Source organism: Echiichthys vipera (assembly GCF_963691815.1).
Source record: "Echiichthys vipera genome assembly, chromosome: 15".
Lineage (NCBI taxonomy): Eukaryota > Metazoa > Chordata > Actinopteri > Perciformes > Trachinidae > Echiichthys > Echiichthys vipera.
Window position 1 is genome coordinate 16,085,759 of NC_139840.1, and position 27,033 is coordinate 16,112,791.

Sequence of the window (27,033 nt, forward strand, 5' to 3'; positions counted from 1 at the left end):
CATTAGCTTGGCGGTTGTGCAGTGATTGCTGCTGACTCCAAGCCATCCTGTGCCGGAATTTGACTGGCGTCGGGCCTGCAGATAAGACCAAGAGTCACAGAGGAATGGCATAGATAACCACAGAGTCCTTCAGTCCTTCTTATTGTCTCTTGCTGTCTCTCTCTTTCTTCCTCTCGTTCTGCCTGCCCCCTGTCTGTGAATTCTCAATTTATTTTTCTGCACTCAACTTCTCCTCCTCCTCTGTGGTTGAAGGGATAATCATCTACCCTTTCAGCAAAAGCCAGTGCCCTATCTGTCTCCCTGTGGCCTCCCTCTTAGCTCTCTCCTTCTCCTCTGCCTTCAACTCGCTCTGGGAGGATAACCATCTAGCCTTTCAGCACAGGCCAGCTCTTTCTAATGACTGTTTTTGAGTGAGGGTGGACAGTGGAGAAGCTTTGTTCCACTCACTCTGGTGCATTTCAGCAGCTCAGGGGAAATGGGAGGTCTATACCATTTTTTTTTTTAAATATTTGGACAGCACCACAGAGAAGGCCATTTAATTTAATGTGTTGGCAATATGAGATGTGATAAGATCCTTGCCTCTTTAAATTTGACCCTTGCACGTTGAAATGATATGTCAGCTAATCTGACACCAGTGCTTACATGGCTGACTGTTTGCTAATTTGATAGTTACGTAAAGCTTTTTTAAAGTGCAGCAGGTCCAGTTCAACAATCATAACCCATTACAGTGATAAATGTCAAGGGTCCTAACAAAATGGAATACAAACTTTATTGGAGCAATCAGAACAGCATCATTACTTTTTTGTTTTATTATTGTTGCACCAAATGATGAATCCCTGTTCCTCATCAGACAAACATCTAAGCTGTAGACGGAAAACAGTTTCTCAGATGTTACACTGCAGGTGGGAAAGCATTAATGACCGATAACAAGAATGAGGAGTCAAGGAGAAAAGAAAGTTAGAGACATTTGAGAAAATCTGATGTTTGTAAAACTGATAAAAGACTAACATAATGTGGGGGTAAAGGAAACTGAGAGGCGCAAGTAACTTTCAAGCTCCATGTTTAAAGCTTAGCTAGGCAGAAAACCAAGAAATCGTGAAAAAACAACGTGAAAATAAAACTTTGAAGTCAATAGACGCATGAGCTCTGAGAGGAAAAACATGAATAGTGTATGACAGAGTGAGTGAGTGAAGGAATGAGAGCACAACAGAGGCAGACAGAAAGGAGGACAAGAGGAAGGAAAGAGGCAAAGAACTGCTGCACTTCCAAGTTCAGGACTGCAGATTTGACAAGCATTTAGGTTCTCTTTTTTTCAAAGCAGAATCCATGAAAAGCCCTCTTTCAGGTTAGGACTGAAAGGGGGATTATACAGAGGCATAGTGAGCGAAAGACACAAACATTCCTTTACACATCCTGTGCATTTACCTGTCAGAGTGCTGCAATAAAGTTGCTCCCAAATGGGCAAAGTGCCAAGATTTTGAATTCTAAAGACCTAAAGAGCTGTCTGCGAAAATCTTACCAGCAGAGTGGCTGTGTGTCTTTATTAAGGGAAATCATTTTTGTATATAGTCAAATAACAATTCATTCAAACAACAATATTCCCTTAACTTTTGCGTGTCAGTGATAAATAGTGTAAATCACCCGGTCTTTGGAGTGTAATGCATATATTTTCCTCTTCCTTTTGATTGTTAGTTTCAAGCCCTTCATCTAATTTCTCTTCCAGCTATGGTGAAGAGTAATTTGCTGTGGTTCTTGCTGACCTTTCTGCAAAGAATGCTTGGACTGTGCTGTGTAAAACATCAATTCTCAAACTGCATGTAATCTGTCCACTGTCCCTGTCAGCAGTGAAAGATCTAATGGTTTTTTACATCATTAAGCTTGTTCCAGCGCTTGAGGGGTCATTGTGTAACCAGTCAGCCTGGGACTGAGACGCTAACAAGTGCTATTCCATGACAAATTCAGTAGTGTTTGGAGTTCTGGCTGTGAACAGAGAAATATGTAAAAGTCTTTTTCTGGGTTTTTTCTTTATCTTCTCATTTTTTCAGAGTTCAAGTGGTTCATTCTGACACACTCCAAATGGACCGTCTTCCAGAAAAAGACTTTAATGTTGGTTCCAGTCAAAGATTATTACAACACCGTGAAAGCATTTGTCAGGCCATCAATGCCAGCCAGCATAAAGACTTGACACTCAAACATATACTCTATAGACATTATATACAGTGTACCACAGTTGGAAAATGTATGTTTTATTTAATGTTTAATTTAACATGTAAATAATATAAAAGGCACAGTACAGTCTTAGCTCTTATCCAAGGTGATAACAGTTGGCAGTAATTTAATTTCCCCATTCGCGGGACTAATAAAGGAATTCTTCTTCTTCTTCTTCTTCTAATTATGCACAACTCTGAGCGGCAAGAACGAAGGACATTCATTTAGTAAATCATCTTCGGCTTTATTTTAATTTTTATTTTACAATAGCAATCACTGATAAACCTTATGTTTTGGGATGATCAACAGGCCTTGCATAATGCATGCACACACTCATTTTATCAATGATTTGCACTTGTACATTTAATGTAAAGTGCATGTAGATGCATAAATAATGCATGAATTATTATTATGTGTCGGAAAGCTATTTCCTAACGTAACCACTCCCTTGTAGATATACATGGACCGCTGCCAATCTTTGTACGCCAATGTTAAGCTATACAGCTGATCAAGGTCAAAGGTCACCATCTAGGTTGCAAGTATGAAGTTAACTGTCCCTGTTAAATAGGCATCTAGCCGATGTACTCTCAAGGTAAAATACAAGGAATGGATATCATACAGGGTTCTGGTTGTGGTATGTAACGTGTGGCAACATTGAGTTAAAGAGGAGCCAAGGTGATCTGCTATTCGTTGTATAATTCCAGTATGTGTTCCTTGTTTTTCAGTACAGGCGCAATCAAATGGCAACAAATATATGATGCTTTACTATCTAAACTAAACTAAATACCAATCTTTACTTCATTGTTGTTGGTCCACCACAAACATGCTGAATGTGACTCAACTTCCCATAAAGCCCATTTTTCCAGGCGTAGACACAGTTGGGGGTTTTGGTTCTTCAGTCATTATTTGTAAATGGTCAAGGCCCATGCTGTTTTGCATTAGGCAAGAAGAAGTGTGTGACATCAGCAATGGTGGCCTACATAGAACAATGACTTGGTGGCCTGGTTTCTGAAATGAGCTACTGTGGAGAATGTCGCTCTGTGATGTTTCACGGAATATCATTGTGGTTTGCTGAGAGGACAGGACAAAGTCTGAGACCGTACACTTAATAGTTAAGACATTCTCTCAGCATCTTTATCTCCATCTTGACAGTCCTTTCAGTGGTTTGTATGTGTTGACTCTATTTTCCATCAGTCTTTGTTTGTTGTCTGCCTACCTGCCCGCCTATCTAGAAAATGTCTTCAGCTCTGTTGTCTTGTTGCTCATATGCCGTGTGACTTTCATGTTTCTGTCTTGGCCTGGCTGTCAGTTAGCGTGTATCTGTCTGTCGTCAAGACATTTCACTGAGTCACAGTCACTAAGTGAGGCCTGAAGTGCTAGCCTGTTGTGACCTGACTTCAAAATAGACAGCTTAGCACGCACACCATGCACACACAACATCGCCAGAACAGGGCTTTCCTTGTAAAGCGTTAGTTCCCATATCAGCCCCTGTTTTTGGCTTTCAATATGACTCACTAGTAATAAGACATAATTATTTGAGAGCAATCATTGAAGCTGTTACGTAATCGTAACCGTTACGTTACCCAGAGAATTCCAGGGGGTGAGGGAAGTAACAGAGTACATTGAAATAGTTGAAAAAGAATCATGGAAACAGATTGATATTGTTAAAGGGGGAATGTATTGACAAATTAAAGTTTAAAGTAAACAATTACAAACAAACAACAAGTAATCTTCAAAATGCTAACTCAAACACTATACACACAAAAAGCCTCCCTCTAAAAGTGAGTATGTTGGCAGACTGGCGTCGGCATTTATGGCCCACTGTTCCAGTCCGGAGCTCTCTCCAGCTCCTTTATACTCCAGGTCCTGATTAGTGATTGAAATCAGCAGCCTAAAACCACTCACTGCAGGTGCAAGGCAGAGGAGGGCGGCACCCGGAGAGACACAGGAGCGAGCAGGAGGGACACACAAAACACAAGACACCACGGCATGTAACAGAAGCCCACAAAAGAAACATACAATGGAATATATAACTTTATCTTTGGGTGCTGCTGTTTATGCTTACACAGAAGCAACCTCAGTACATAACCAGTAAGTTGAGCAATTAAATTCCAATCAAACCAATATTGCTACCAAATGACAGATGATGATACTATTTATCTTGATTTATATTAAGTGTAGACAAATGACAATATAATACAGATAAGAGAAACCCCCCCAAGGTAAAGAGTCATGTCTAGCCCCAGCCATAAATAAAACAGGCCAGTGTTTGAGGATCTGGGCAAGTGTGGATCTGCTCTTTGGAAGCCCAGATTCCCTGGCCAGATTCCCAGCCAGAGGCGAAGGAAGGAAAGGGGGGTGAAACCATGAGGAGAAGGAGAGATGAGTGAACTAAGGGATGGACTGAGAGACTTATCTGCGCTTTGATCTGATGACTGCGGCCGAGAGCATCAGTCATATTTTCTATTTTCTCCAAGCACTGAACTATAATCAGATCACCAAGCGTTTATTACTTCTGACTCATTATCGAGGATTAAAAAAAGATGTGATTTAGGATTCGACAACCGTTGTATCAGGCTTTGAAAACAGTGGGAGTGGCAGGGGTGTGTGCTTGTGAGCTAAGAGCTGGTGATTGATGGCTTTTTGTGAGAGCCTTTGTACTATGGCAGCTGAGAGAAAAGAGCCAGATTAACTGCCATCATATCTGCCATTTGCGTTCTATTAAAAATGGATTTCTGTTAATTTTCATCCAACAATGAGAGTGAGTGAACAGACTGGTCATTCATTCTGCAGAATGGTAGCTAGAAGTATCAATCCCAGCTGACAGCATGTAAATGCAGGAGGTCTAAGTAGTTTCATTATTATTACCAATAGTGCAGTGCCTGTTCTGCTCAAAGATGTGGACTTGAGACTTGGTGGCTTCGACTTGAAAGGACTCAAGTATTTTTCTGTTTTCAGTTTAAATATTAAAAAAGTTATCAATGTTGACTTTGTGTGTGTGTGTGTATGTGTGTGTGTGTGTGTGTGTATGTGTGTGTGTGTGTGTGTAAAACATTATCCAGTGTCTGTGAGGGCTGATACAATCTATTCCCTCACAACTCTGTAGCTAGCTAAGGTTAGCCTGATAAAAATTGACATCATTAATTGACCCAAAGTAAAATGTTGGCATTTTGATTTAGAAGAAATTAAGAAATAATAAAACCTTTTTTTTTTTTGATTATGTTGTAATCTCTCAGTCATTCACTGAGTTTGGGTAGTTTTGGGGAGGGAGTTATTCGATTTTTGTTTGATTACATCTATTTAACAGAATATCAATAAGAGACATCGTTTTATAAATGGGTAATTGTTGCACTAAAAGAAAATCTCTCACTTGGTATTTCCTCGGATGTACAATGCATGTGATTTTGCGCAGTGCACGAAATGCACTGTTTTGTAAACTGCGCAATTTCACAAACTCATCTTGTGAGAAAGACTGTGAGAACCAAAAGGTGAGCTGGAGGCAGTCTTCCAAGTTCTTGGCAGGTAACAGCTGTGCCTACGGCTCCCTTGCAATACTGCTGAGAAGATTCGCTGATTAAACATTGATTAACTGGCAGAAAATTATTGGATTGAAATTTATTAGCAACGTTGTCAAGTCATCTGACAGAATGTTTCATATTTGATGTTTAAAGATTCAAAGAGACTTGCATGATTTTGTTTTAGTATATTCTTGAACACTAGTGGATGTTTTTGGCTGCTTGTCAGGCAAAGTTAGCAAGGGTGTAGGCTGGTTGTGTAGTAATGCGGATTTATCATACTTTAATGGAGTTGATAATGTGAATTTGTTCACAACCATAACATTAAATTGATTTGGTAACCACCTGACAAATGTATGTCCAGTATTCACTCTAGTTCTGTTTCCAAGTCCTAAGGGGATTCATTGGCTTTAGTTTAACAGCTAGTTTTTTGTTGTTCGCCTATCCAAGTTGATAAGAGTGAATTAAAAGAGTAAACTAGGAGGCTGTAAAATCAAAACAATGATTTAAAATATGCTATAACACTTTGTAGATAAAAATGGATTATAGCTCCATTTAATTTATATATATTTATGATGAAAACAGCTGTCAATTCCTCACCTTTTTCCCTTCCCTACTCTCTAGCATTTATTTACTCTCTTTGCCTCCTTTGTGAAATGTATTCATCCTCTCTGTTTTTTCTTTACATCATCGCAGCTGTTTTTATGTGCTCTATCTTCCCATTTTTCTCTCTCAGCTGCATCACCTACCACCTGCTGTGTCTTTGTCTCTGACTCAGTTCTGGCTAAAAAAAATTCTAGCTCTTGTTGCTTTGGCCCTGACAACAGCAAGTCAGCCTAGTGGGGCTATCGGTCAGCCTCTCCACCTCTTACTGTAGCAGCACAGAGGGAAACTGGCTGTGTTCTTTCACCATCAGGAGACAGCCCTGCCTGGGAAGCTTGCATGTTAAAAGGAATCAAGCTATGAGATCTCTCTCTCACACACACATGCACAAATACCTGCACACAGACTCAGGCACATATATACTGTACTAGTTCTCCCTTTCTTTGTCTGTCCAGCCCCTTTGATGCAATTAAATGTAGTGGAAAGTTTACATGTCACCATCATTGGTGAAAAGGAACCCAGTTCTTTTTCACAAATGTTGCTCTGGTAAGTTGCATACCTTGTAACATTTCCGAATTCTTGACTAGAAAGCAACCAGACTAATGCATAGAACATGAGCAGTAGGATATTTTTCAGGGGTGTCTTTTTATGACAGATTAACCATTTGAAATGGAACTTATATTTGTTAAACAACTAGCCAGAGACCTTCAAGCGTGAGCAATCAAGCTTGAGAATTCATCAGCAAAATAATGTATCAATTAGTAAAATTCTGAAAACTGATTATGCTTTTCTTTTATATCATTTATACTGAAAATTCGGATTGTCTGTGGTGTGGCAAACCAAATCTAGCCTAAAATCTGAACTGTTCTTTTCTGGGAAAGTGTGAATGCCAAAAAGTCTGACACTGTCTCATGGATGTTCAGAGGCATGTTTATTGTGTGAAAAGTGCTTCAGTATGTTATTCCTTTCCCGTCCTCCCTCATCTAGAATAGTTTTTGTCTCACCTCTGGCCTTCGTTGCGTGCAGTTACACAGAAAAGCCGAAGCATCACTCTGTATCATGTGACAAGATGTTCTGCCTGAGATGTGTCAACTGTTGACACTTTCTGTCAAAGACCTTTGCTGGATCATCTGTGGAAAATTCACACACAAACTCCAAAACAACACACCACATTCCTCCAGACACAGAAATGAGGTCAGCTCCCTGCAGTCTGTAGTTACTCTTATTATTTTGAGATGGCCTACAATGCAGTATGTCTTAGATATGGCTCATATACACAAAACAGCATGACGTTCTTCAGCGTAACCTTTTCACAAACTTTTACCACTCTCAGTCTCCTTCATATTTTTCTCATGCACATTGGGATTCAGCAAGTAAGTCAACACACAGACAAGTTCAAGTTAAGGCATGTCTGTAACAGGCTGGAGAAGGGTGGGTTATAGGGTGTAACTGGGACAGTGTGTGTCTGTACAGTCTGTACAGTACATTTTTGGATATGTTTTTCTTGTTAAGTCTAAGTAAATTACATTATCCTGCATTCCTGGTCAGTCCAATTTAATCTCAGTCAACACACTAAGTGAAAAGAAAATGTGGGAATGGATAAAGGCTGGAGATGACACTGAAGAAGGCAGGGCACGCGTTGAGCCAGTTGGCAGGCTGATTGTAAAGCTTCAACATCGCATCAGCCTTATTGACAGCAATGTGACTGTATCTGCTACATGACTGGGACAGGCCGCAGCCACCATTTAAAGGAGCTGGCTCTCACACTCTCATTTATTCATTAACCACTTGGATTTGTCTGTGTGGGGCTGTATATGTGTATGAAAATGAGAGAGTCGGAAGGAGACCGAAGGCGACAGGACAGATTTAGTTGAGCACTTTTGTGTGTGCATGTCACTCTGTGCCTGTCTTATCAGAGTGGGCAGTCAAGCATGTTTCTCAGGACTACAGCAACTTAATTAAAAAAGCTGTTGTAATCCATCTTGTTCCTTATAAATCACAACCTACATTAAAGGGCTGCAACAGAATTGGGATCCTGCAGGTTCTGTCCGATCCAATGCAAATGTTGCTGCTGAACAATAGTGTATTGCCATTGGCTTCTAATTAACTGAGCCTACAAATGAAGTACAAAATAAAGTTTCAGTTTAGGTAGTCTCTCTTTTTCTCTCGCTCACATTCTCTCTATGTCTTGTAACATTTGAAATCACTAATCAGTTTTGATATGTAAACAATGACACTATCACTGTTGTTCTCTGGTCTGATGTTCCAGCATCTGGTTCACATCTGTTGCTATGGGAGATGATATAAACAGGTACACACTTCATAATGATTTTATTAATTTTTAAGTCCCACTGCCTCATACTGAAGCAATTTTTTCCCCTTAGAAATGTCACACCTTCTAAACTTGTTGAAGAGCTGAGTGATTGTATTAGCATATCTTTTTTTTTAAAAGTGATATGTATGTTGTATTTTTCCCTCTGGGATATGGAAACAGAAAAATGTGAATGATGCCACAGCATGAACATGCAGTTAAGGTAAAAAAAGTGTAGGTGGTCATTTTATGTCAAGGCAAGAAAGAGAACTCTGTCTCATCCTTTCCTATCCTTTGCTATACTCTGCTCCTCTCCATTTCTCTCATGCCTGTTTGTTAACTCTAACCACTGAGTTAATCACAGCTGGAGCTATTTAACTCTAACCAAGTATTCTACTCCCCACGGCCCCCATCATTACGTTATCACATTATTCCTTTAGCCATTCCTTTCTCTCCAATGAGTCTCTGGTTAAACTTTTCCCAGCCTATTAAAATGAGTCTGTTTCAAGTCAGAGTACCTCTTTAGTGTGTGAGCAGTATTTTCACAAGTTTCATGAGCCTGGTTCTCCATAAGTGCATGAATAGCTCAGTGCAGCTTAGTGTTGTTGTGATACTGAAATTTTTAACTTTGATACGATACCTTGAAAAATATTGATATTTTAATTCCATTTTTTAATACCACAGTGATAATGTATCAGCTTGCATTTATGTATCCTGTGCCTTTCCTTGTCCATTTGCGTAAAATGTATTTTGTCTGTATTACATATTTATAAGCAGCACCCCTGCTGTTTTCTTTGTTAACCAAAACCGGTCAGGACATGCCATCTTTAATGAGCTGTTGAAGAGAAGAGAAAGCTAGCAAAGCTAAGTACAGCTGGTACCGGTGTTATCGATTCGGAAAATGAGTATTGAAACTGTTTCAACGATAGTGTAGGTAGCGCAGTATTAAGTATGGGCTCAGAGAAAGCAGCATGAAGATCAGCTGGCTTCAGTAGTTATGTGTTATTAATGTGTTGTGTAGCCGCCAACCCGTCTGGCTTGAGGAAGCTATTTATGTGACTTTCTGCTTGGCTCACATTACCAGACTGGTGGGCATCTAGGGTCTAGGTTAAAGCCTGGGTCGCCTGCAGGTTGTTCTGTGTTTGTGTGTGTGTGTGTGTGTGTGTGTGTGTGTGTGTGTGTGTCTGTGTGTGTGTCTGTGTGTGTGTGCGTGCATGCGTGCATGCGTTTGTGGGAAAAAGAAAGCACCAAAGAAAGACGGACAAGTAGGCAGATAAACAGCAAATAGGAATGCAGGATGGTAGCTGTTAAACAGAGACCATAGTGTTGTCTGTATTAAGCATTTGTTTTTTTGGTATGTAAAATTTTAGTGTGTACAGTTGGTGGATCGAAGATGGAAGACTTGTTATGAGGTGTTGCCAAATAGCCTTGCTATTTCTCATCTGTTTAACCCTAATCCACTGCTCAAGTGTGGGTGTGTGCACAAGTCTGTGATTCCTGGTGTCCATGAGTGTTTTCCTTGGCACTGGCAATAATCCACCTAGCTGTGGAACCACATTCACACACTCTCAACAATGACTGGATTAGGCCGCTAATCTCTCAGATCCCACAGCATGTGTGCACACACATGCATTCGTGCAAACACACACGCACACTGTGCATTCTGGTTTGAAACGGTGTCAGTTATGCAATAGCAATCATTACCAGGAGCCATTAGTTATGTACTGTATGTCAGGATATCTGCGTGGCTGCAGTCGTGTCATTTTTTCAGATGTGCTTCAGAAGAAAAGTATGGCGATTTCTCAGTTGTTCACATGTCCTGTTTCCTAAATTCCTAAATGCATTCTCCAAAGCTTTAGTGCCAGTAGTGTCAGACTGACAAAATTTTTTATCAGAACCCTAGTCTAGTTAGGCTCACTGTGAAGTCTAGCGTTAATTCAAACTTTAATATGGCATTGCTGGACTGGTGGACGGTTTTGCAATGGGTGGGTGGTTTTGCAGGTGATAGTGTAGAGGGAGAAGAGAAAGGGGCTCAACACACAGCCCTGTGGTGCACCAATGTTCAGGGTGATGCTTGAGGAATTTTTTGATCCTATAGCCCCAAGAAAGTATTGTTTACATCTTCTCTTCTGACACAGTGGTTACGGTTCTCTTTTTTTTTTCTAAATGCTAAAATGTTTTTGTTTAAATGCCTGAGTTATTTAAAAAAACATGCTAGTACAGCATTGGTATAGCCACAGTGGATATTCTATCAAATTCTGAACGGTAAAAAATATCAATATTTCAGAATAAATCAAGTATTAATACTTTGTTCTCTAATGTTAACTGCTAAAGTACAAACAATTAAAGATAACCTCAGTGAAATATACAACAGTATCACCATTACAAATAGAAGTGGGTTGAAGCAACTTGATGACTTGCTATTATGTGCTTAATCAAAAAATAATAATAATAATAATAAGAAGGTTATTAGGGCCGAGAAACTATTTGAATGCTCAATTAAACAAGTGCCCACTGAGCTTGATTATTGAGCTCTATTGTGTATTGGCAGAGCAAGATCAAGCTCAACCGATGTCTAACCCAAGAACAGTTCACACATGATGTTCAGGGTGTACAATGTAAAAGCACAGATGTCAAAGAAATAAGTGCCCATAGGTCTAACAGTCTAGACAATGTTTATGTCTAGACATTTACACTTATGGGCATTTTGGAGTCACAAGTCTATCTAGTCTACCTTAGCTGTATGATCAGCGTCATCAACAAAGGGAAATCATGCGAACTTGCAATAGATATATATACACGCACACACACACACACTTTATTTCTGCGAAGCGCTAGTAACTGCTGTGCCGCTGTGTTTATAGTTGTCATTATAAGAATGGATTTAATAAACACAGTGCTTAAAAGCAAAAAGCAGGCAACAGTGAACATGAAAACATATTTTATGGCCCTATGTTCCACCTTACCATTACGAAGGAAACAATGTTTTGAATAAACTGTGCAGTGTGCACCACCGGGGGCATGCCCAAAATACCCCATGAACACACTGATTATGTCTAAACTGTTCACCTTAAAATTGGACAACAGTATAATATCTGCACATTAACATATTCTGAATTGATGGAACTAATGTAGCATCAGAACTTGACGTGATTGTCTGAAAGGACAAAATAAATTGCTGCAATGGCTGTGTGCATTATGTTGTGAGGCACCAGTGTTTTTTTTAAAAATTTAAATTGATTTATTATCTATTGAAGTACCCATGGACCACAAAGTAACAAACCTACACTAAGTGATGCAGTGAGGGCAACATAACTGAACAAGGCCAGCATTTTTACTTCTCCTGCTTTGTTCACAGATTCCCAGACAAATAACAGAGACATTTGGCTTTCTTAATTTCCTGTTGCCCTCTCCTCTCTTTCTGTGTTTCCCACAATTTCTGAAAGGAGCTGACTGTCAGTTTCTCTCATGCTTTATCTCAGTGAGCTCGGTCTTATTCAGCTTTCCCAGATTGCTGTTTAATAGGAGCCTTCCTCCCTGGTGAACAGTGATAAGCTAATGGTTAGGGATTTGCTTACCATTAGCAGCCATGTCTGTTAAAAGAAAAGGGAAAGAAGAGATGGAGGATGTTATGGGGGGAATAGTTCCCCTAATTGTGCCCCCACACATAGAGTATATTAATTATTGGGTGAGTGGGTGGTTCTTGCAAGCCAGAAAATTGTCTTGCCATACTGATTGGTCTAACAGAAGGTGGCAGATTAATGCAGAACACCTACTTTGTTAATTTGAATATATTTGAATAGATTATTTAATTTTGGGCAGATCTTTGTGCAAACTGCGCAGGCAGTTTTAACTCTGTAATTTATCTTCTCTTGCGGTACATGACCCATTTTATTATTATTATTATGACCATATTTTTCAAGTTTATCAGGTTTTCCTTTTAGTTTATTCAGACTACAGGAACAATTCTGGAACAATAGAGACAGTAAATGGCAAGGGCAGGCTGGAAATCGGTTAGTGCAACAGTAAATCTCCAATGTACGACAAGTGGTCTTTTGGTATGTAATGAAAACATGTTTTTTGTTAGCTATCTCTAAGTACAGAAAATGGGATGTGTCTGGTTTTGTAAGCACACAAAAATTGGATGTCTCAAGCATTAGCTGCCCTCTCTGTTGTGGCCCTTTAGATGCTACTGTTGGAGCCTCCAGATTGAGTTGTCCTCCATTGCTGATTACTCCAGAGAGAGAGAGAGAGAGACCACTTATTTCAGTTTACTGAGTCAAATGTAGGAGACTGCCCTCTTTTTAACACAAGCTGAATGTTAGGTTTATATACAGTATATATATATATATATATATATATATATATGGTCGCTCATATTTATTTATTTATATACATATAAATGGACGCTCTGAAAAGACTGTTTCCGCTCGGCTGCATCTGGAAGCCTCACACCTATCCGTGTGTGTGAGCGTATTGTGCTTCTTAGTGTGTTGTTCTTTGCACAGATGTCCTTCAAATGTCAGGCAGCAAGCAGATTGCACTGGAAGAAATGGCCACAGGCCCGTAATACTTATACACACTAAAACTAGGCCAGGCATTTAAACGGCCGTCCCTGGGGCTGACAGATTGCAGCTGATCCCTGATAGCGCTGTATAGTATTCTTCTATCAAGCTTCTCTCTCACTCTTCCTTTCCTCCCTCCACTTTTTTCTTCTACATTTCTTTGTACTCTCGTCTTCACTTTCTCACCACCTCACTCAATTTATTTTTCCTCTCACCGATACACACAAATTACACCGACTTGTGTACATAAGCCCTTCTCCTAGTCCAAACTCCCCCCCCTTTGTGTGGGGATGTGAGTCACACCATGACCTGTGAGAGGGTGATGAGAGAGGCTCAATGTCACCCTCTCCTCTGATCCCGGCAGCCTGTCCTCCACTTTTGTGTTCTAAGAGGAAAATCGCCTTAAATTGCTCCACTTTAGAGTTGGCCTGGATGAGGCACTTAAAGGACAGTTAGAGAATGCATTGATTCTTGTCATAAACACACTGACTGTAAAATACAAATGAGATTGTGGACCGGATGGCGGCATACACAGTGATTGACTCAACAACTGCAGTAAATTAAGTTGAAATGCTTTCTTAAAATCCTTGAACCAGTACACAAAGAAATCACTAGCTTTAATGATCAAAAGGATGGCAGAATCAATCTTATCGACGACAGCACTGTGCCTATAGACTTGCCCTCAGCTTAAGCTCCTCCAGGTGCAGGCTAATAACAGCCTGAGGGGCATTAAATCATTAATTCTGGTACTTATGTGTGTTTTCTGCTCGTGATGTGATGATGATGTTGCAGACACTACAGTAATTAAGCATTACAAGACTCGTCTCAATATTAAATTGTGTAAGCTGCAACTTTGTTGATTAGACTGAGGCTTAGACCAACATTAGACTTCAATCTATAAATAAAGGATAGAAAAGAGACAAAGATCTTGGGATGGGTTACTATTACATGTTATGTGTACATGATTGTAAACGATATATAATCATTTTTTATATACATTTACAATATTGCAGAAAATTAAGTTTAGTCTCACTATTGTTAATAGTAGAGATGAGCCAGCTACTCGTCTGAAACGAGTATCTGGTACGGATAAAGCACTTTTGCAGAGTATGAGTAATATACTAGTAATACGAATCAATATCTCAATATCTGTGCTCGGATCGAATGAAAATCCTCATTGGATATCTGACTGTGTCTGCGTTCTGTTCACTCACACTCTCACACACACACACACACGCAAAGTCTTGCTGATCGTAAAAGAAATTAAATGTTAGAAAAAGAAAGTTATGTTGAGTATGAAAACTCTTGTTCATTACATTTTACTTCATAATTGCAACCTCATGTGTTGTATTCATTGTTGCAAAACTTGTTCTATAAATAGTTTCTTTTCTATCGTGATCAAAACCATTACCGGTAATCTGACGCTCAATGCTGATGCTGTCCTGTAAATAGTTCTTATCAGCAATAAATATAACCATTTCTGATCAACCCATATCGATTGCATGCTTAAAATAACATACCACACAGAAAATGAAAATAATAATAATAATTCAAAAAGTTTCCAAGTTAGACACTGATACAGTGAGTAAGTAAGGAAATTTCAACATAAAAACAAACAGGACATTATTAAATCAATAGGGTCTGTTTGCGCTTGTATGTGTGTAAATGTGACTGAAGCCATCTACAGTAACTGATGAAAGCCACACAAGGATTTCTTAGGACCCTTTAAGCAGGGACCAGAAGAGAGAGTAAGGAATGTCTGGTAGGTGGGAATTACAGAGAAGCATTCAGAATGCTTGTCACTGCAGGGCCTTTTTGTGGGAAGGTAGACTCACTGAGATTCAGTCAGGTGCCTCTTCCATAGAGGGAGTAATATAATCAGAATGGAAATACTACAGCATGCACTCTATCTATAAATACTGCTCAGCACAAAGTGCAAGTAACAATGGAAATGATGGCTTTTGCAATACAGACTATGTACTAGTCAGTAACACATACTGTTATTATTATGACCTGATAATAAATCTAGCACTTCTACTTTAGCCAGACATAGAATAGCAAAGTACATCCTTCACCAACATTTGTGTAATTCTTTAGAGGATGAATGCATCCTTTGAAACAAAAGATCACATATTTTTCTAATTAGTGTTTTTGAATGATATAAAATAGGAGTTAGTGGCATCGTCCCCCCACCATGTTTTGAGAAATGTTGATCAACATTCTAATGAGCAGTACGTTTAATGGAAGAGAGAAACAGATACGGATCGACGGACACAATGTGTTAGTGTCTTTTATCGCTGCGGGAAATTTAGAGTTTCCAAACAGGCCCAGGGCGACACAACTATTGGATGCTCCTTGTTCGCAAAAACTGAAAATATTTATTTTAACGTATACCACCAGATAAACAACAGCATGTAGAGAGCAAATAGTTATGACCTCTGTGCTGCCTGAGGAAGAGCGCTGAGCTCTAAAAGGGATGCCATCCTATCTGCATACTTGCTGCAGCCTCTATAATGTTTGTCTGTGTGCTTTATCTGTGTGGGCGTATCCAAAGCCTTAATAATATTTTCATGTTTGACAAGAAAAGAGCATTCTATCTTTGTTGCCTTTGGAAATCCAACAGAATAATAAAATAAATAATAAATACTAAAAATACTAAAATATTAATATTCCCTCCTCCCATCAAAAATGTCTCAATGTGATTTATTGTGCCGTACTATGAAAAATGGCATCCTTGTTTTTGTGTTTGGAAATAGTAATAGCGGTGCATCACATATTATCTGCTCAGATCACTTGCAAATGAACATCAACTACATGCATTTTGTTGGCCTTAGGCTTAGTTGTGTTGATGTGGATGATGGTATTTCCATTTTACATAATTTCTTATTTCAGCTGCAGCTTGACTGCCCTTTTAACCAACTTTAATAGCTCTTATTCAAATTCTCTCATATGGTATTGGTTGTGTTTGCATACTAACACACAAAGCCTAAGCTTACAGATCCTTTCTTCTCGCCTGGTTTCCTGAGTTTGTATGTGTTTGTGTGTACGCATGCACGTGTTTGCGAATGTGTGCACAGGCATGCGTGTCAGGGCTGCTCATTAAAAGTGTATGGGAAACGATGCTGCACTCCTGCTCCACTGCTCCCATTTCTCCACATCTTGCCAGGTAATCAGGCAGGCAAACACATGCAGCCCTGCCTTGACTGCCAACAGGCTGGTGTTTAAGGCCACTGCAACTAATTCACCCTGTCATGTTCATGTTCTCTGTTGAGTATTTTATACAACAACAACATAGGAACTATCAATCTCAGTTTTGTTGAGTGCTGTCTGAATTGATGGAACCTGTTAATGCTCATGTCTGTTTGTTGTCCCCTTTTCTCCTCTGCTTTTCTTCATCCCCTCATCTTGTCCTTCACCCCGATTTGTTTTCTTTTTCTCTACTCTACCTGCCCCTACCTTCCACCACCTCCCCATCCTTTCTTTTCCTCTGTTTACACCTGTCCTTCTTCTAGGAGAGCACCTGCGCATCTGTCCTCAGGGTTACACATGCTGTACTAGTGACATGGAGGAAAACTTGGCCGTTCTGAGCCGTAGGGAGATGGAGGGACTACTCAAAGAGGCTGGCAGATCCTTACAGACCTCACTCACTGGACAGTACAAGGTCTTTGATGGTGAGTTTGTGTATTCACAACAAAGTTATGAGTGATTGAGTGAATGAGATAAGAGAGCGATCATAATAAGCTCACCACACTTGTAATTTTGACTCATACAAGGACCCAGTTTTGGGTGCTGTTGTGTTCGTTTTGATAGCATGCTGTCTTGCCAGTATGGGTGTTTTTCATTTCACATACACAGCCTACGCAAAAATGCACATACACACAGACTGACAATGTGTAAAAGAGAATCCAAAGCCCTTTATCATACAGTCCATAGACTGATGCAGTGCACTGAACTACAGTACTACAGTACTGTCATGCTTCTACAGAGGTTAGTTATGCCTTGCAGTGGTGTTTTGTTGTTGGTTTTTAAACTGTAAAGTTTCGTCAATCACAGCCACAGAAAATATGATCCATCTCATCAAAACTTACCTTTTCTCATGGGAGGATTTGATATTATATGAATTCCTTAAACTGAAACAAATAAGGCTGTATATACAAACACTATTGTGATTCCTGACTTCAACTCAATGTCCCATGCCTTATTGCAGTTCCTTTTTAAAATGATGTTAACATTTTCTAGTAAAATGTCAATATACAGTATATGGCATTGTGATTACTATATTGTAGTGACATGCACTAGAGCAAAAGTCTGAATCACTAAATCTATTCTGCACCATAGCATAATATTGCTTAAGCTCCTAACAATAGGAAATACAATCATGAGCAGTGCTCCGAGTGTAGGAGAAGAAATTAAGGAAAGAAAGAAAGAGAAGGAGAGAGGGATTTACAATCTTAGAACATTGGCTCACCAAGGCAATTATTTGTGTCTAATGACCTGCTCCAGTTGATAGAAGGGTGTCTCTGTGCTCCACTTGTTCCCCTTGGCCAGTCAGGGACAATGGATCTGTCAACCGGGGCTCTGAGTTTGGCTAGTTAGCCTGACCTTTCCAGATCACAGTGATTAGTGGAAGAGATTTCTTTACACTTCTTCACTCTGTGTCCTTTCTCGTATCTCTTTTTTTCATGCAGGGGACTGTTGGCTCAGCAAAATGGATACAGTCATCCTGCCAAACACACATATGCACGCACACACACACACACACACACACACACACACACACATGTATGCACACACGCATGCACACAGGCGCATACACACACACGTGCACACACACGCAAACCTGTACAGGACATACAAATTGTCTCCAAGTTAGTTTATGATATCCCACAGCCTTGAGCTTTCCCATTCTTCAGGAAAACACCTCATTTACCACAGCATGCCTATAAACAACACAGACTGCAGACACACATTCAAGCAGCACTCAGCTCTGACCTCTAAACATTCTCATGATGTGCATCCAAAAACTCGTAGTTAAATACACAGACACACGTCACAAACGTGATGACTCGTGTTGCCTCAGAATTAAGTCATTAGTAGTTTGTTTTTGTTACCGTGTACTTGCCAGATGTGTTCTTACAAATGTCAGAAACTCTCTCTCTTCTCTCCTCTCCTCTCCAAAGCAACCCACTCCTGCTCCGTTTAACTTTACATATTTTGTCTGTGTTTCTAATTTCCCCTTATCTCACCCTATGAGCATCAGATGGAGATGGCAGAGCTGACAGAGGGAGGAGAGACGTATAAATGTGTGTTGAGACCTTGAGGTCTAAAAACCATCTGTTGTTGACTTCATCATCTGAAGGCGAAAACTGAGGGATAGACGGGGGGCAATTGGATCATAATATGTTACATTTGCTGCCACATGACCGGAAAAATTTAGGAGGATCCAGCCATTCTTACTAAAGACATCCTGTTGTTACTTTTAGCTGCTGCAAAGTGCAAAGCAGGATGAGTCACTTCTGTTTCATGCTGTGACAAACAATTTGTGCATTTACGCTTTCAGAAGTAGATTGGTGTTTAGATCTTAGAAAAACATTCAGAAAGGTTGATGCTTAAAATAGGTGGAGATTAGCTGATTCCTAACCACATCCTGAGGAGCATTTTCTTCATATGGCTGAAGAAAAGTAGAGTGACATTGTACCATGTTGCGAGTCCCTGCACATCTGGCTGTGTTTAGCAGGGTGTGGGCTAGCTAGCGCCATTCGGCTAAGTGTAGGGTGTTACTGTTCCAGCCCAGGCAGACTAGGCCTTTTTAGGTCCAGGGACTTTGGAAGGAGCCCCAACCAAGCCACAGATTAGAGGACCAGCCTACTCACGTACAGCTGGCTTTGGGCCTGTGAGTGTGTACACGGTGTGAGCATGTAGATGTGTGTTTATGCTTGTAAGTTTGTGATTTAGTGTGTGTCACTTTGTGAGTGAGTGAAAATGACCTTTGTATACAGTATGTGTGTATGTGGTTTACACTTGGTACTCTCAATCACGTCTCCTTCACTGTCATTCATACTGTGTGGAGATGTACTGACTAAATAATATATTACATCAAACAAAGATGCAGCATATAATGTGGAGGAGTGAAAAGGGGGGTGAAGGAGAGGACAGAGTAAAAATGAGACAGATGGAAGTTTAAAAGATACAGAGGAAAAGGGCCTCGTCCTTGACGAGGGTAAGAGATACACAGGTGGAAATGGCTAGCGGTAAAGAGAGAGAGAGGGTGTGAAAAAGATAAACAGAGAAAAAGAGATGGGGGTACATATAAAAATAAGAGGGAAAAGGTGAGAGAGGACACAGAGAGTGATGGCACCAAAGGGAGCTGTCTGTTAGATGGCAGCCAGGTGTGTTAGACAGACGGAAGCCTTAAACCTGGCAGGTGGTGTTTGGCCTAATGGTGCCATCACTAGCATCTGGAATCACTGTGTGTGTGTGTGTGTGTGTGTGTGTGTGTGTGTGTGTGTGTGTGTGTGTGTGTGTGTGTGTGTGTGTGTGTGTGTGTGTGTGTGTGTGTGTGTGTGTGTGTGTGTGTGTGTGTGTGTGTGTGTGTGTGTGTGTGTGTGTGTGTATGCGATTGTGTGTGTGTGTGTGTGTGTGTGTGTGTGCGCGTGCGGTCTTCTGCCACAGAAAAGCCTACTTTTTTACTTTGTACAAAGACATTCTTGTTAAGACTTTATTATAAACAACATCAAAAGAAACTACATTATAAAAAGTGTGTCTGTTACTTGAGATGAGATTTAAGATTTGGTTTTAAAGCATGCAATATCCCTGATTCTGCACACAACTGCAAACTCCTGCCCTGATTCCACTGCTTACAAAACCTAAGGTCCTCTTACGACAGGCTAGTGTCTGTGCCTTGGTTGAAAAAAAAAGGTCAAATTGGCACAGAGCTTTTATGACTGGCTAAAAATGATGGAACCCCATCCATGCTTTTATTTGATTTTCTCAGTCATTTGATGTCGAGAAACAATTTAAAATACATTTTAACTGTGCCTAACCTCTATGACTGGCAGCATGACTTCGGAGAAGGGCTGAAATAATTAGTCAATCACTGAAACAATTTTGATAATGGATTCTTTATCAAAGCAAATTTTCATTCAAAAAAACCCACAAAAATCAAACATTATTTGGTGAATATCTCGGGGATGTTTTAATTAGATGGACTATTAATTATGTACACTAGAGAATTTTCAAAATTAGTGAACAAATTGTATACTGTTATTTTTTATTGTTCAGAATTTGATAGAATATCCGCTGTGCTATTCTAGCATGTTCTTTTAAATAACCAAGGCACTTAAAAAATATATATTTTGTGAAAAAAAAACATTGAGCAAAATTAGAGAACAGTAACCATTGTGTCAGAAGAGAAGATATATGATTAAAAAATGAAAAGGAAGTGTAGAGGCCCTTGCTTTGAATGACTTCAGCACATCTGCGCCCACGGGACCTCACTGCACGCACTGCTCTGGTTTGATCTTGGACCATTCTGCTTGCAAGTGCCTTGGTTATTTAAAACAAAACATCCTAATACAGCAGTGGTAGAGCCATCTCTGATTCTATCAAATTCTGAACAATAAAAAATAATAGTATTTCAGAATAAATCAAGTATTAATAATTTGTTCTCTAATTTGTATCTTACAGAGATTCTGAGTCAAAGAAACTTAGGTCTTGAACACATAATACACACAGACTACACACACTTTCATGCACTGGCACACAGTATTTATGAGCAGCCAAATGTATATTGGCCAGTGTGTTCTAACCTATTTCAGTTCAAGGCAGATCAGTGGTCATATAGCCTAATCTGATTTGAAGAGTACTGGCTGGCTTGCAGGCTCATGGTACACTCATTCTATTCTAGATGACCAAGCAGTACTCGCTTATTTATTCATTTAAGTAGAGCTCTGAACATCTCCCAGCTGGACTGTTAAGTAATTCCATCTCCTCCCACGGAGATAGACTAAGGGGGAGCAATCCATGAGAATGACATAAAGCACTCTCAATTGTATCCTATCAGATTTAGGAAACAGGCCCTAAACTTGGATCAAAGGACAAGTCTGTATTGCCATCAGCCAAAAGTAAGCAGCGGCCTGCTGTATTCTTTTCAGCGAACAGACTGCCGGCACAGCTTTGGTAATTTGCAAGTGAAACGACATGTATTTCTAGGTTAAAACTGGAAAACATTGATTTTATGACTTTATTTAAACGTGTAGATGATCTGCTACACACTGGAATTTACATATAATACAATTTAACCTGCACCACAATCCACAGCCTCCAACATGACCTTAAAGTTCAGTCAAGACCTTTTTAATGTTATACGGCAAGAGTTATTGCAAGCTGTTGTATCTGCCTGATTGCTTTTAGCTAGATGTATATAATAAACTGATTGTTCTAAACCAAATATAGCCCTCTTTTGCTTTTAACCTCCAAATCACTAAACCCATGCTGACTGTGAGTGGACACTGATCACACATTCTACATCTCTGTTGCAATATACCTATAATTATACCTAAGCAACAAATTTGATTCACTCCCACCTCCCGCCACCCACCTTGTTATTTCCTGCTTTCAGGGTCACCTCTGATGATGTCATGAGAAACAATGACATTTGTTCCCATTGTGGTGCTTGATTGGCTCATTTTATCTGCATGCAAATCACGTCGTAGGGTATCTGGAGTGCTCCGTCCTAATTATGCCAAACACATTACTTCGCTAGGAGCGATGGCGCCTTGAAAGGATAAAATGGAAGAAAGAGAAAACAAGACAGAGAGAGAAAAAGACAGAGGAATGCAGTGTTAGAAAGGATGGTATTGGGGCTAGCAGTGGAAAGTAAGATGAGGGAAAAAGAGAACCAAATGATAGCGAGGGTAAGGAACAGTGTGGGGTTTGGGAGGTAACAAGCAAGGGAAAATGGTCGGAAAACAGAACCAGATGGATAGGAGAAGAAACAGACATGGGTAAATGCATAATGCTAGCAAGGGAAAGTCAGAAGAGAGAAAGCGGGAAAAAAAGCTTCCACAGAGAGCCTGTTGATAAATGACATGCATTATGTGATGTGTTGGCTTGTTTAATATCAGGGACATTTTAATAGCATCTAAATGCAGGCTTCAGAGCTTGCAGTGCTCCTGGGGCACAGTATGTGTGTGATAAGTGTCGTTATTGATGGAGAGTCAAACTGACACATTAACAGTCTAATGGCTCCCATATCATCTTTTGTGCATTTAGTGCGTCCAGGACAGCAATGTTTGTTTGTTCCTGTTTACTTTTTTATTGCATTTGCACAGGTGGTTACTAACAAATGGAAAGGCTGAGGACCTTGGGAACTTGTAAATGCAGGGTGGTTCTGGTGGGGGAAAAAAGTAGACATCACAAAACCATCATATCTGGTGCCTGCTGAAGAGACAATAGATGGAATACAGAGTACAGACTAGTTTTGCTCGGCAAACCGATACTAGAAAGGTACCACGGTACCCAGCCCTTAAAAGCAATACTTTTTCACGTTTTTTTAGTATCAGTACTTTATGAACTTATGAACAGCGGGGCTGCATGCTTCCTCAATGCCAGCAGCCAGAGTGGCTGTGGTTTCATAGTGACATGTCATTCACAGAGCAATACAGACATGGCTCAAAGCGGCAGGAGTGCTCCTGCCGACCGTCCTTGGCTTGTTTATAAGCAGACGGATGAAGCAAAAACGTAGCCAACAGTGTCAAACCAACGGACACCACAAAGCATGTCTGACGATGCTGTAAATCAATAAAGACCAAAGGAGCTAACACGTCCAACTTGGCAAAACATCTAACTGAAGGACATGCAGACCTGTTCCAGGATTTCAAAGCTGCAAGTTAGCAATAGATAACATAAATATATCCTGGATGTTATTTTGTGACAAGCAAACCTTTTTCACCATCAGAGTTGCACGAGGCAGTCAGGGGTAAAGCTAACTGTTTTACTGTCCGATGTGGTTCACACATCTCTGTATGCAAACACAACGCTCACACTGATAACATTAACTTTATCATAACATGCAGCATCTATTTTAAGTCAATCAGTACTGGAAATATAATCATAGAATGTACATTTTTGTAAATCAATTAGAATATATATTGTAATTTATATTAGTAGAAAATGGTCTGATTAGAGCACAGACCTCCACCAGGTCTGGTTCATTTGTGTTGTACTTGGTAACATGTTAAGTAGCTTTAATGATCAGCGAGTTTTACAAAAATGCATTTTTAATTTGACTTTTCAAGTTTATGTGTTTTAATTAATAAAAACAAAGAGATAATTGAAAAAGTTCCACAATCTGTCATCTAATATTTTACTCCATAACTTTTGATGAAGTTTTAGTTTTTTCTGCCGTTGTATCGTTTCAGTATCGAAATCGGGATATTTTAGGCAGGTATTGTACTGAAGTCATAATTTTGGTATAGTGACAACACTAGAAAAGACTAGCCTTACTGTGCCTGAAATACTACAGATCTTTACTCTTAGTATGATCATCTCCCTTTCTTTCTTTCTCCTGAAGATCAACTTACTTTACACATAAAGGATATGTGTTGGGTCAAGTGTAGCTGTTTGCAATAGCTCTTGAAAGCATCGTATACTTTTAACCAAGTACTGGTGACAGAGCTATCAAACCTGAAAAATGTGATGGCAGTTAGCATACAGGTGGCAACATGATAAAATTGGCCATCACTCAGTTCCTGAGATTAAGTCATAAAAATGTTGCTGATATTCCCAGGCAGGATTAAGATAGTTCCCACCAAATCATGACAGCTAATCAACATGATTGTTTATTTTTATACACATCAGACCCAGAGGCAGCTTAAAATCTTTCATCTTTAAAACAACACATTTAGAGCAGTGTACTGGCTTAGCAGAGGTACTGTACATTCTAGTTTTCTTTTTGAATGCACCAGTGGCACCTAATTTTCTCCTCCTTTTCTCTTGGCATATGTCTCATCTTTTGCTCTCTATCTCTCTGCCTCTCTCCTCCCTGCCAAAGAACCATCCAACTAATGTGATCATTCACCACTTGCCAAATGGACAAATAGAATTAAGGCTGTCAGATATGAAAGAGATATACAATTGCTGCTTTTGCAGTCCTGTTTTCCTGTCTTACTCCCTCTCATTATTTCACTGATCTTGTTACTATCTTGTGCACTGCCAAAACTCAGTTGAGCTGTCATGTTTCTCGGCTAGTTTTCTATTTATGGCCAGTAACTGTATGTGAGTAAGTGTATAAATCTACAGTATGCTCAGTATTGATGTCAGCATCAATTTACAGGTATCTTTTTTTTTTTTTTATCATTTTCTTCTTCCATTTCAGTGTGTGGGTAGTGTCACTCTTCTGCAAAGAAAACCTTGCTATTCAAAAATGTAGCTTTTCTTTAGCTTTACCCTGTATTTTACAGCCTTTTTTTTCAATCATCCAGCATTGGTCCCGAGTGCTTTGAACAACTCCTGCACATCGAAGACAATGTTAACTGCCAATTGGAGGAAACAAATACCAAAATGAGTTTTCCTGGGAGACTAGCCTATGATTACTTAATCACCGACCTATTTACATCAGATTATTCAAACAGCTGTTGTGAGCTGCAACTTTATTAGAAATTGACGAATGTTTCCAGACCCACTAAGCCGTCTGTATGAGAACCCTGAAACTGGATTATCCTGAAATGAGTAGCACAACCCTCTGTCAGTTAATACCTTTGTGTGAGAAAGTAACTCGAGATCAATTCAAGCACTCAGCAAGAGTGATTGGCAGCTGGAGGAAAATCAATGGTAGCACTGTGTTACACAGAGTCTCTTGTGCCAATAACACAACTTGAAACAGGAGAATAGGGCTGACATCTTCCAGTCGGTTGGTCAATTGTTTGGTCAATATGCTCTTGTCCGACCAGTAAAAATGGCTGGCTGGTTAGACAGTAGTTGGTGTTACTTTCATAAGGCCTGGTGTCCACAAAAGCATTTTATCTCTGCTGAAAATGCTAGGCATACTTCTGATAATGCCAAGCAGAGAGCGTCGGGGTTGTTACCAGTCGAGCTGCCTTGATCCCACAAGTTTCACGTAATCTCTTGATATCGTGAGAATCCTGAAACCGTGCAATGGAATATCTGTGGATGTAAAAATGTCTGCAAAATAAGATAGAATACCTGCTCCTGATGAAGGCTAAAGCAGGTAGGAGAGGACAGATGAATATAAATAAATATGGTACAAGTAGTATTTACCTCTCCTCAATTGTTGTTGTTGTTGTGACATTGACAAGCGTGGCTGTTAATTTTTCAACTCTCGGCAACAAGAAAAAATCTCCAGAAAAACTCTGCAGAACAGACAAGCAGCACCGCTGTACTGCTGCTATTTGTAGCAAAGTGTAAATACACGGCGCTCAAATTACAAAGAATAGAAAAAAATACACTGCCCTCTGGACAAAAACATTTGCCGGACAAAGAATGCTACCAGGTGGAGTGCACTGTGGACGATTTAGCTCATGTAGAGATAACATGCAGATTTTTTTCTTCTGTCAACCAAACAACTGGTTGAAGAATAGCTAGAATTTTAGTTGGCTAAGAGTTTCTTGGTTGACTGCAGCCCCACAGGAGACAGAGTGAGGAGGGTGAGGACTGAAGATAGACACCATAAAGGCAGAGGGCACATGGAAGAGGAGGCCACTTCTGGTCTAGTTGTGTGTGTGTGTGTGTGTGTGTGTGTGTGTGTTTGTGTGTGTGTGTGTGTGTGTGTGTGTGTGTGTGTGTGTGTGTGTGTGTGTGTGTGTGTGTGTGTGTGTGTGTGTGTGTGTGTGTGTGTGTGTGTGTGTGTGTGTGTGTGTGCGTGTGTGCGTGTGTGCGTGTGTGCGTGTGTGCGTGCGTGCGTGCATTTGGATACCTATCCAACTGTGAACTTGACATTCACCAACCTGGGACTTCTAAGTCCCCTGTTGGTCATGAACTAAAACCCTCTGGTGATTTTTATTCTAACTTTTGTCAAGAGTGACTTACAGGTGTGTAGGTGTGAACGTCCATAATCAGCATTACCCCTACAGGCTGGAGCAGGGATTTTAATGATTCTCTCACACACTTTTAATATTCCTCCATAGTGTGAATGGCCTGTGTGTGTTTAATCAGATTTAGAAGCAGTGGGATAAGTGAACGTAGGAATAGAGTTAAAATAAGCCTCTGACATGTCAAGGTGGCCTGGATGTGAAGCTCAGAGTGATTACAAATTAAATCATTAACTCCCCTCTCACCGTAGGAAGAAAGTCCTAAGACTTAAGACACACATGCTTGAATTAACTTATTCTAAGTGTGTGTGATGGTAGAAAAGAGAAAAACTGAAAAGGCAGAGTATGATGGTGAGAGAGATATTCCTAATCCACTGTCACTTTACAGAAAAACTGAAACTGTTAAATATGAAGGTATGCAGTCAACAGTTACACACTTGGTCTCTGTAATATAGCTGAGCCAACAGTTCAAGTATTATCATGAGTTCAAAAGGATATTCTCCAATGTTGATATACAATACAATATTGCAAATGTGGTGCAAAATCACATAGAAAACACTCAAACCGATTTTCAAAACAACAAACTATGTTTCATTATCATGCATTACATCAGACAAAACTGAGTAACTTATTCACTTAGACAACAGAAATTTCTGGAAGGATGTCACAATATGACTTAAATGTGAAACACGACAACAGTAAACTGTATGTATTTAGCCAAGTCCTTCTCTGTTACTAAAAGTGGAATCAGTTGAATATGTTTATGGACATATTTATTTATT

General features: G+C 39.8%; 1 protein-coding gene across 1 annotated transcript in view; it reads left to right on the plus strand.

The window, feature by feature from the left end:
* Positions 1-27,033, plus strand: part of gpc1b (glypican 1b) — a 71,807-nt gene that overhangs the window by 24,123 nt on the left and 20,651 nt on the right. Inside the window, exon 3 of the mRNA XM_083928241.1 lies at positions 16,715-16,873. Coding sequence (XP_083784367.1) covers positions 16,715-16,873 — 159 coding nt within the window. The remainder of the gene's footprint in view (positions 1-16,714; positions 16,874-27,033) is intronic.